Genomic DNA, 11,475 nt, shown 5'->3' with positions numbered 1-11,475 from the left:
GCTCTGGGGGCCTGCCGGCCACGAACTCTATGCTATACCCTTTACAAACATAGCCAGCTCCTTTTGGGGTAAAGAGGAGATAGTTATTTTTTCCCAATAACTGTCCCAATTACTCTGTCAAATTTTCCTTTCTTAATAGATATAGATATTGGAGAAAAGACAGTCCTCCAGACAATATGAGATGACCATTGTTCACTTCAATAACATACCTTATTAGGTGTTATGTTTCTATTTGTGAATTTTTTCATTTCCCTAAAATCATAGAGCCCACGGGTAGTAGATGCAATGCTTATTAAGTAAGTCCACTGCTCTCCAAACCTGGACATACAATATTGCCTACACAATTAATTAGTTAAATGTGCCATGAGCCAATTCCAAAAATTCTAATGTAAACACCAGTGGGTCTAATTTTAACACCATGGATTGACTTGATATCACTGGACTGTTCGACAACCTCTTTCTTTCTTTCTTTCTTTCTTTCTTTCTTTCTTTCTTTCTTTCTTTCTTTCTCTTTCTTTCTTTTCTTTCAGATTTTATGTATTTATTCATGAGAGAGAGAGAGTGAGGGGGCAAAGACACAAGCAGAGGGAGAAGCAGGCTCCATGCAGGGAGCCTAATCCCCGGCCTCCAGGATCACACCCTGGGCCAAATGCAGGCGCTAAACTGCTGAGCCACCCAGGGATCCCCTAACAACCCCTTTCTCTACATGGTTTTCTCCCTCTATATCCCATATGGGGGCTTTCTTGTTGGAAAACTTCTTTCTGGGATGCCTGGGTGGCTCAGTGGTTGAGTGTCTGCCTTTGGCTCAGGTCCTAATCCTAGGGTCCAGGGATTGAGTCCCTACATTGGGCTCCCCGCAGGGAGCCTGCTTCTCCCTCTGCCTGTGTCTCTCTGTGTTTTCCTCTTGTTAATTTGTCTATTACAGAGTTCCAGTCAAGAACCTAAGACAGTCATCGAGAAAAACCTTGTCCTCCCCTCCACTATAATAGATACAATTTCATGGTCCATGGAAAAGACTTGAAAATAAGTGGAAACACAGCACAATGTTATTTTATTGAAAATCAATAAAGAAATTCAACTGGATTCATTGAATTTTCTCTGGAAAGTACTTTTTCCCCTTTCTCTCTTATTTTAAATTTAAAAAATAGGACCCCCTGGGTGGCTCAGCGGTCGAGCTCATCTGCCTTTAGCTCAGGGCATGATCCTGGAGTACCAGGATCCAGTCCCACATCAGGCTCCCTGCATGGAGCCTGCTTCTCCCTCTGGCTGTGTCTCTGCCTCTCTCTGTGTGTCTCTCATGAATAAATAAATAAAATCTTTTAAAAAATAAATTTAAAAAATACATTCCCATTATAAGCAATTGGAACAGAACAAGAATATACAGCCTCCCCCTCTACTCTGATTCCCATTTCCCATTCCTATTATCAGTTTTAGGCTTTATTCCTAAAACCGTTTCTAGATAAAAATTCGTCAACAGGGCAGCCCCGGTGGTACAGCGGTTTAGTGCTGCCTGCATCCCAAGGTGTGATCCTGGAGACCCGGGATCGAGTCCCACATTGGGCTCCCTGCACGGAGCCTGCTTCTCCCTCTGCCTGTGTCTCTGCCTCTCTCTCTTTCTCTCTCTCTGCATCTCTATGAATAAATAAAATCTTTTAAAAAATGGTCAACATTAGTATACCTCTCATTAAAACGCTTATATTTAACAGGGCAAAGTCAAAACTTCCTCCACTACAATGTGGAGGATGCAGATGCACATTTTATTAAAAATTTTTTTAAGATTTTATTTATTTATTCATGAGAGAGCGAGAGAGGCAGAGACACAGGCAGGGGGAGAAGCAGGCTCCATGCAGGGAGCCCGATGTGTGACTTGATCCTGGGACTCCAGGATCATGCCCTGGGCCAAAGGCAGGCGCTAAACCACTGAGCCACCCAGGGACCCTAAGCAGATGCATATTAAGGCCATGCATAGGGGTCGGATGGCTGTCCCTGGTAACCGCCTCAGTTCATCCTTCCCCCTCTCACGTTAAATGCTTTTACTTCTGTGAATCCCCCTCTGTCTTCCCACCCTGCCCTTTCTCATTAGCACTTACCGAGCCCAGGCCAGGGATTTTGCTCCAACACAGCCTCTTCCCCCGGGTGAAGGAGCTGGCCACACACACACACACACACACACACTCACACACACTCACATACACACGCATGCGCGCAAGCGCGCACACACACACAAGAGTGAGCACAGCCAGACTAGCACTGTCATGGGAGCCATGATAAATATTTGATTGTGTATATTTAAGTTCAGAACACACTTTTGCTTAGGAACCACGCTTAGGGACTGACCATGCTGCAGCCATCGGTGGAGAGGGGGCTTTCTGCAGGCCTGCCAGGGAGGGGTCTCTCAGGGGTTTGGGGGCACAAACTGCCCAGGGCAAGAACGTATGTTTTGACTGAGGTTGAAGTTCATGTGCAGGCCTTTCATTTGTAATATGCAGCAAGTGGATATATCAGGGGACTAAGCTAGAGGAAGCCCGGAGACATTCCTCACAAACATTTCTTTTTTAAATATTTTATTTATTCATGAGAGACACACAGACAGAGAGAGACACACAGACAGAGGCACAGGCAGAGGGAGAAGCAGGCTCCATGCAGGGAGCCTGACGTGGGACTCGATCCCCGGCCTCCAGGATCACACCCTGGGCCAAAGGCAGGAGCTAAACTGCTGAGCCACCCAGGGATCCCCCGACTCACAAACATTTCTAAAGCAAAACACACTCAGATACTCCCTGACACAGATCTGGGATCCAGTCTGCTCACTAGGTTGGGGGGTGGGTGGTGAGAGACCCTACCAGTACTATGCCTCTGAGGGTCTGCAGCGGTGCTCCAGGACTCAAGTATAAGCCACCATAGAGGCTGTTGCAGCTACTGTGACACCAAGGACACTGCCCAATCACCTTCTGCCTCATTTTTTTCCAGCTTTGTGGAGATGTGATTGACGAATAAAAATTGTATATATTTAGGTAGTTTGATATTATTGTTAAAAGGTGTACAATGTGATGATGTGATATAGGTACACATTGTAAACCGATTACCATAATCAAGCTAATTAATGCATCAGTCACCCCACATAGTTACCATTGTGTGTGTGGACCCTCACGGATGAGACAGGATTTATTCTCTTAGCAAATTTCAAGTACACAATACAACATTCTTTACTATAATTGCCATTTTCTGACTTGTGTCTGGAAAAGTTAAGAACCCATCTTAATTTCACCTCCTCTCCACAATTGCTTCTAATAAAAGTGTTCTGGCCAAGATGACACTCTGAAAAACAGACCGACGTCCCAGCCTCCTCCCTGACCCATATACCCCTGCAGCAAATTGCATGCAGGAATTGTAATTCCTAAGGTCTGGGCTCCTGGAGACACAGATGCAGGCACAGAAGGCCGAGACTAAGGAGATGTGGTCAAATTGGCTTCATCTGCCTCTGTCTTTGAAGAAGAGCTGTTTTCAGCATTTCCTCCTGGGAGCTGAAGCAGTGTGATTCAGTGAGAAGCTGGTGTGGGCTGCAGGGGATGAGGCTGAAGCCTTCTAGACCTGGAGAAAGGAGAGGAAGGCACCGTGGGGGGAGGGTTCCCCAGGATGTAGTTCTGGAACTACATCCTTGGTGAGGTCTGGAGCCGACGGCCAAGAAAGAATTCTTAAAATGTCTTTGGTGCAAAAGATGATTTTAAGAAGGCACCAGGACAGGACCTGTGGGCAGTAAGAGTTGCTGCTTTGGTGTGAGGAATGGCTGATTATATACTTGGGAGTTGAGGGCGGTAAGGAAGAAGAAATGTGTCCAGAAGGGCTTTCACATGCTAGAGAAGACTTTCTGGGTACTGAAGGCTTGGCTACCGTCAAGTTAAGGTGTTTTTGCTTCTAGTAAGGTATTAACATGAAGACAACTGGGAGCTTCCTGGAGGAATGTTGTACTCTATTATTAAAGTCCTGTCAATAGGCTGCGGGTCACAAAGAAACTCAACTTCCTTTACGTTTTCTTCTGCCCCTTTCTTTTCCCACATCGCTCTTGGAAGGGAGGGTGATGTTAGAGCTCCAGGAAATTGAGTCATGGGTTAGGCTATTGATAAGAATGCTTTTTCCTTGTAAATCACTGTCATCGGTACACTCATGTCTTGCAGGATTGTGAGCTCTATGAGTTAACCATTTGTTTTTCTCTTCCCTAAGTTTTAGGGCAGCCAGGAGTGCCTGAGGAATGTCACAAAAACCCCTGGGGGTGTAGGGGGTGTGGGTGTCAGATTGTGCTTTGTCCTCAGTTTGCCTTCTGCTCCCTCATCATCCATCTCCTCCCTCACCTCGTCTCTTCTGTCACCATGTTCCTCCCTTGGAGCAGCCCTGAAGTTAGGACCATGTAAGGAGAAGTTCACCAAGCAAGGAGAGGGTCTTTGAGTGCAAGAGGAAGGGAAGTCAGGGTAAGGGAAACCTTGGATCTCCTCTCTGCAGCCCCACACCCAGGCCTCTGAAAAGGCTGCTCTCTCTGCTAACTTTTCAGTGAGCCACAGCTTCTACTCTGCTAGGCCCTCAGCTCTGTAGAAGCTCAGCCCACCAACTAGCATCAGGTCAGCCTCAACCCAGGATCTGACTGATCAGCTGCTTAGAATCAGCACCCATTCTGGGTCTCACTCCATGGATGGGAGCCTTGGATTCATGAGCCATAGCAGCCCCTTCCAGGTACCCTCCAGGATGCTCTGGGCAAGGCAGAGGGCTCTAAATGGCTGTGCCTGGGCCCTCCTTTTGCCTTGACTAAGCTTGAAAAATATTGACCAAAAAAAGCTTTAAGTTATCCCATTCTAATATCTATATTTATCTTTAAAATTTATAAATTGTAGGGTACGATTAAGAAAATGAGAACAAGGGGCATTTGGGTGGCTTGGTCGATTAAGGGCCTGACTCTTGGTTTTGGCTCAAGTCACAATCTCAGTCAGGGTCATCAGGTGGAGCCCCGTGTTGGGCTCCATGATGGGTGGAGCCTGCTTGAGATTCTCTCTCCTTTCCTCTGCCCCTCCCTCACTCAAAACAAAGAGGGGAGGCACCTGAATGGCTCAGTGGTTGAGCATCTGCCTTTAGCTCAGGCTCAGGTCATAATCCTGGGGTCCTGGGTTGGGTCCGTCATCATACTCCACGCTCCCCACTCCCCGGAGGGAGCCTGCTTCTCCCTCTGCCTCTGTCTCTGCCTCACTCTCTGTGTGTGTCTCTCATGAATAAATAAATAAAATCTTGAAAGAAAAAGGAAAGAAAGAAAGAAAGAAAGAAAGAAAGAAAGAAAGAAAGAAAGAAAGAAAGAAAGAAAGAAAGAAAATGAGAAACACACATACAATTAGGTATTTAATTCACTAATCTTCAACTATCATCTGCCAGTACCTAATCTAGTCCAGGTTTCTCCCTGGCATTCTAAAAGTTCACCTACAATCAGAAGTTCTTTTTGGGTCACACAGACGGCTTTCTCTTGGACATCAAGGAAGCTTGGCTTTAAATGCCCTTGTAGACTCTATCTCTATCCACAGAACTTTTTTTTCTTTCAGTCTTGAGCTTCCTCTCTTTTGTGGCAAAATGAAAAGTAAAGTATTATAGTCCTACCTGGCATCTGCACCCTTACTCTACAAATAAATGCTTTTTCCTCAACCATTTGCTGGCACTGGCTTCTAATACAGATTTCCAGAAATGAGGCCCCTCGTAAAGGGCCCTGCTCAGTAACTTGCTGAACACCATGCTGGGAAGAGATCCAGCGACTCTGCAGGTCACTTCCCAGCCGCCTCATTTGTAAAGGGACCCGTGAGTGTGCTTGCTTTTATCATTATTATTACTGACGTTCAGGCTATTATTTTCAATTAGCACAGTAGGGGACCAAAAAAAAAATCTCTTCCTCTACCCATCTCCGGTTCTCTGCCTGGTGTCCAGTAAATCCTGTAAATAAGACTGACAAAAGACAGATCAAGGAGAAAAACTAATAGAAGTGCATTAACGTGCGTGTGGTCAGGGAACACCTGGGGCACGTGGTCAGGAGTAACTCCCTGAGTGCTTAGTGTTTAGGCTCACATGGCACCTTAGCAGAGGAGCAATACACTTGGGTGTTTGGGGTTTTTTTTTAAGAGTTTTTATTTATGCATTTGCGGGATCCCTGGGTGGTGCAGGGGTTTGGCGCCTGCCTTTGGCCCAGGGCGCGATCCTGGAGACCCGGGATCGAATCCCACGTCGGGCTCCCGGTGCATGGAGCCTGCTTCTCCCTCTGCCTGTGTCTCTGCCCCTCTCTCTCTCTGTGACTATCATAAATAAATAAAAATTAAAAAAAAAAAGAGTTTTTATTTATGCATTTGAGAGAGAGCCACAAGCAAGGGCGCGAGCTGGGGCAGGCAGAGGGGGAAGGGGCGGGGGGAGGGGCAGGGGGGAGGGGAAGCCGGCGCCCGGAGGAGCCGGGAGCCCGAGGCGGGGCTGGGTCCTGGGACCCTGAGACCAGGACCCGAGCCGGAGGCAGAGGCTGCACCGCCAGAGCCACCCAGGCGCCGCGAGCAGCACATTTCTAGAGAAGCGACAAGACAAAGGACGAGGACCTTGCATTGCTAGGGTGGCACCCGGCGGGCACACAGACGCCGGGGGACTAATGGAAGGTAAGGCCACGTAGTCAGTTCGCCGTGAGACTTCCTCTGGGCCGCTGAGGGTCGGTGCTGTCCCCGCTGATGGACAGGTGGGGTCACCTTTGTGGAGGTACGTCAAACGGGGGTGGGGGGCAGCGAGCTTTTCTGTGACCTGCTTCCTCTCGGTTGCCTTCGGCCTAACACCCCCCTGCGGGGCGCGGGGGCGCGGGGAGGGCGCGGGGAGGGCGCGGGCTCCCCAGCGCAGGCGGAGGAACCTGCTTTCCGCGCGCGACCTTCTGCCGCGTGGGCCGGTGGGCGGGAGACCGTGCCCCCTGGAAAACCACAGCCTCGGGGAAAAGAGACTTAAAACACACGGGGCGCCCCCACCTAGGGAGGATGCTGGTTCCCCCAGAGCCGACACCAAGAGAAACTAGAAAGATGCACATTTGAGTGGACATTTAAAACAATTTTTTTGTTTAGATTTTATTTATTCATGAGAGACACAGAAAGAGAGGCAGAGACATAGAGGGAGAAGCAGGCTCCTTGGGGGGAGCTTCATGTGGGACTCGATCCTGGGACCCCCGGATCATGACCTGAGCTGAAGGCAGATGCTCAATCACTGAGCCACCCACGTGCCCTTTGAATGGACATTTTAAAACCCTCGACAACAGGACACACGGAGTGTTTGGGTTTTGTTTTTAGTTGAGCGTTTTAATTTTTACCATGAAGCTGTGACGCATGCTCTCTCAGCTGCCAGCATCTATTAAACTAAAAAAAAGAGCTCAAATGAGAGAGCAAATTATTAAATTCTCTTCTGGCCCATGGTCCCCTCATCACCTGAATGGCAGGCCAGGTATTTATTTTCAGGGCTCAATGGAGGGATGTGGGGGTGTCAGCTAAGAGCCAGAGAGTGGCTTCATCTCCATCAGCGGCCTGGACAGCCTCAGCCACCTCACCTCCAGGCCTGCCTCCTCCGGCCCTCCCTCCTTGGTGTCTGACATATTGAGTGTCACAACATTAAAAATAGCTGCTGAGCCATGAGGAGCTATCTCTGAGCCTGGATCCAGCTCAGAAATGCAGGCAGGCCTCCCTGAACCCGGAGCCATCCTGGGTGAGCGTAATTCTAGCTCCCTGCTTACTTTTCACACAGCACAAGAATGTTTTCTTCACCAAAATAGGTCCAGATTGTTTGAAATATTCAGAGATATGGGACTCCTTTAGCTAAGCCCTGACTTCTATCACCTCCTTAATAATTCATCAGGCTTATTTCTTTTCCTGGAGGAATCCAATGGCATTGTTCCACATTTTTGCAGAACTCCCTTGAAATTTCCCGAGGATGTCCAGATGCCTCACTGTGAAGGACCAGCCTCAGCTCCACAAGGGCTGTCCTGAGCCCCAGAGAGGGGACACAGCCAGAATGACTCTCCAGAGCTCGGGAGGCTGTCCTGGCCTGGGAACTGATGCGTTCATTCCACAGAGCCCACAAGAGGCAGAAGAAGAAGGCAGGTCAGAAAGAAATGTCAGTGAGTTTGAGCATACACAGGACCTGGAGACTCCTAATCTCCCACCTCTGCTTCCGATGGCCCTTTGGGGCTCTCAGGTACGTCTGCATTTCTGGGGAGAGGGCTCCTACCCCTTAAATTTTGCCCCCACTTTGCTGATTTAGAATAAGATCACCTGCATCGCTGTAGAGCTAAAAGGTTGTGTTTTTGTTCATTCTTCCTTTCCCAGAGGAATCCCTTCACTCTTAGCCCCATCACCTGTCCTTACCTGTCTCCTTGACCCAGTGACCCTGTTGCCAAGGGCATTCTAAGTGCCTGACACTCTGCTGCGGAGGGATTAGCATCTCTGTTTGTTGAGAAGACTGAGGCTCAGAGGGTTTAAGGTCACCCAGCTAGTCCGTGGAAGACCTGAGTTGGAAGCTATTGCTATTAATACAATACTGAGAAGAGTGGACAGGACCTAGCAGGGTGTCTGGCACACAGAGCTGCTGAAACCGTGCAATCTAGCGTAGTGGTGGGGCAGGGGTATAAGTGCTGGGGGAATGCACCGAACCAGCCTCCCTCAGGAACTGCACCTATTGGTCAGTGAAGAGAAAGTCTTGAATAAGTAAATTCCATGGGTAATTTAGTGGGCTACAAAAACTGAATAGTGTCTTTAGGTAATTATCAGCAGATCCGGATCTACCCATGCTTCTACTTTGGGGGCATGTGTGAGCTTGTAGGTGCCCTACAATTGGAGAGGAAGTAATGTTCCTGTGTCCCTCTGGCAGCTATGGGCTCGGCAGTGGTGCCAGGCTGATTTCTGCAGGGGTAAGCCTCTTCCTTCTGTGGGCCTGGGCCTCGCTCATAGGGAGCACTGGCCATGGTCCCTTTGCCTCCTATGGACCCCTCTGTCTGGCCCTGGATTGGTGGGTCTATCCTGGGCCTTGACCATAGGTTCACCTTGCCTGACCCTAGTAGGTCCCACTTCATAGCTGTGGTTGTCAACCAGCATCTACCACCACAAGGCACCTGAGGGCTATGGGAGAATGACCAATCCTCCCAAAGACACAACTCTAGCTCTTGACGGGGCTGACTGCCCCATAGAATCACCAGGATCCCTGCTAGGGACTCCTGTCAGAGTTGGAAGTGAAGAGTGATCAAGGGTCCCACCCCCGTGCTTCCCTCAGCCTCCCTGCCCCACACTCTCTCATTCTTCCTGTAATCTCCCAAATCTCAGTGAGCAGGCTTTCTTCCCCTACCTCTTCCTGACTCTACCTCCTTTCCAGAAGTCTCTGGTCCAATAGACTACCCCTGCTAATATGCTGCAGTGGGAGGAGATACGCCCAGCTCTTGCCCTGACAGAGAAATCAGGGCCTGCCTCTGCCTCCGCTGGTATCAGAAACCTCCTGGGGACTCACACTTACAGGTGGCTGTCCAAAAGGTTACAAAAGCCATCAACACATAATGGTTCAATATTTGTGAGAATGCTGTCCTCATTGGTGTGGTGTAGAGCATGGGCTGTGGAGTCAGACTGGGGTTTGATACCTTTCGCTGTCCTTTGCCAGCCCTGTGACCTTAGACCAGCTCCTTAAGCTCTTGAGACTTGAGTTTCTTCACCTAAGGGGAAAAAATTATGCAGAGTAAATAACATGCTTAGCAGAGTACTTGGAGCCTATGAAGTTGGAACAATTTGACCATTAGCGACTTTATGATTCTTTGTTCCTTTCTGCTCTCGTCATCCCCATGCCTGACATGGTTCAGGAATGAGGCTGCACTCATGGCACCTCCTCTTGTTCTAGCTGCTTGAGGGAAGAATAGTAAGGCCTGCGAAAGAACCAACCACACAAAGACATTGTATTTAATCTTAATATTTTCATTTTTGTATATATAAAATAATTTCAGAAAGTGTTTGGAAACATAAAGGAAAAATCCATCATAATCACTTAATACAACAACTGTCTCTTATAGTCTTTTTTTCTTCTTGGATAATGTTGACATAGTAGTGCTTATAATATTTATACCAGACCTATGTCCTGGGCTTTTTTCTTAACCTAAAATTATAGTCAAATAATTTTTAGGTTGATACTTAAATTTCCCAATTATCACTTCAATGCCTAAAAAGTATTTCACTGTGTGCCTATACTATAATTTATTAAGATTTATGGTGAAACGAGTTTTTAAAGGTGCTTTATTTTTGCAAACTTCTGTGCAATCTCTCAGAAACTGGTCAGTTGGCCATTCCCTAAGGCCTTCTGAACTATCTGAACAAGATAAGAAGTAACACAGCTCTGCAAGAGGGGGTTTAATGTTAGGGAGTATATGTATGATGAGGCATGTATGATTGGGGAGGTTGTTTGTGCATTTGGTGACAAAGAAATCCTTGATGACTTACATGATAAATTTAGAGGGAACCAGAAAGACCCACTAGTCTTCAAATAGCTCCTCATCTGCCCTCTGTTTTGGTCCTTGAAGTGTTTCCCTCCAGGACTACCATGTGAATTATGCCTTTGTCTTTCTAGGGTCCCATTAGAGGCCAGCATTACTGGGTAGCATATTGTCATCGAGCAATACTTCAGCCAAAATCGGTTTATCAGATTAGCTGTAAATCAGTTTTCAGAGTCCCCATTTCCTGCACTGCATTCTTAGGTAACTCTTCCTGTGGCTTGTTACATAACTCTCATCTCAAGAAGACTAAGAACCACATCTAGAGCATTTATTCATTCATTGAACAAATATTTATTGAGCTCCCACTGTGTTTCTCGTATTGTTCTAGCAGTAGGAAATAAAGCACTGAGCAGGTCAGACAAGATCTAGCTCTCTTCGAACTTATATTCTAATGGGGGAGACAGACAATAAGTAAATAGATGACTATTTCTGTGTCACAGATAACAGAATAAAATATGTGATTGTGAGGGACTGGCAGCAGGGAAGAGACCATTAATAGGATGGTAACATTTGAACCAAGACCTGAATGATGAGAAGACTAATGAGAAAACGTTCCAGAGAGAGCAAACTCTAAGTGCAAAGAACCTGAGGAGGGCATAAGGTTGAACTGTTCTGGAAACAGAGAGAAAGCCAGTGTGTCTGCAGAGGAGACAGCAGGGAAAGAGATGAAGGAGCTGGTGGTAGAAGCAGAGGTCAGACACTTGCTTATGCTGGCCCGATGCTACAGAGGCAGCTTTTGTGTTGTTCTGAAGCAGTAGTGAGCCAGTGGAGAGTTTTAATCTGAGGATTGGCTTTATCTGATTTGTGTTTTACACAGATCACTTCGGCAGGTCTGTGGAGAGTGGGCTGGCTGGCAGATGAGAGGGGACAAGTGAGACAAGTGAGGAGGTTTTTACTGTAGTCCAGGAGGAAACAGCAGG

At 47.5% G+C, this 11,475-nt stretch overlaps 1 protein-coding gene across 9 annotated transcripts in view; it reads left to right on the top strand.

Annotated features, from left to right (window-relative positions):
• Nucleotides 1-6,447: 6,447 nt before the first annotated feature.
• Nucleotides 6,448-11,475, top strand: part of PLA2G4E (phospholipase A2 group IVE) — a 58,627-nt gene continuing 53,599 nt past the window's right edge. For 3 of the 9 annotated variants that reach the window (XM_072809340.1, XM_072809343.1, XM_072809346.1), the window contains exons 1-2: nucleotides 6,448-6,659; nucleotides 7,940-8,226. In XM_072809340.1, the coding sequence (XP_072665441.1) occupies nucleotides 7,963-8,226 (264 nt within the window). In that variant the 5' untranslated portion in view covers nucleotides 6,448-6,659; nucleotides 7,940-7,962. Of the gene's footprint in view, nucleotides 6,757-7,621; nucleotides 8,227-11,475 lie in introns of those variants that run through there. The other 6 variants (XM_072809341.1, XM_072809345.1, XM_072809342.1 and 3 more) reach the window with 5 other exon arrangements.

Source organism: Canis lupus, chromosome 32 (genome assembly GCF_048164855.1).
Source record: "Canis lupus baileyi chromosome 32, mCanLup2.hap1, whole genome shotgun sequence".
Taxonomy (NCBI): domain Eukaryota; kingdom Metazoa; phylum Chordata; class Mammalia; order Carnivora; family Canidae; genus Canis; species Canis lupus.
The sequence above is the reverse complement of the archived record's forward strand: the minus strand, read 5'-3'. Positions and strand labels throughout refer to the sequence as shown.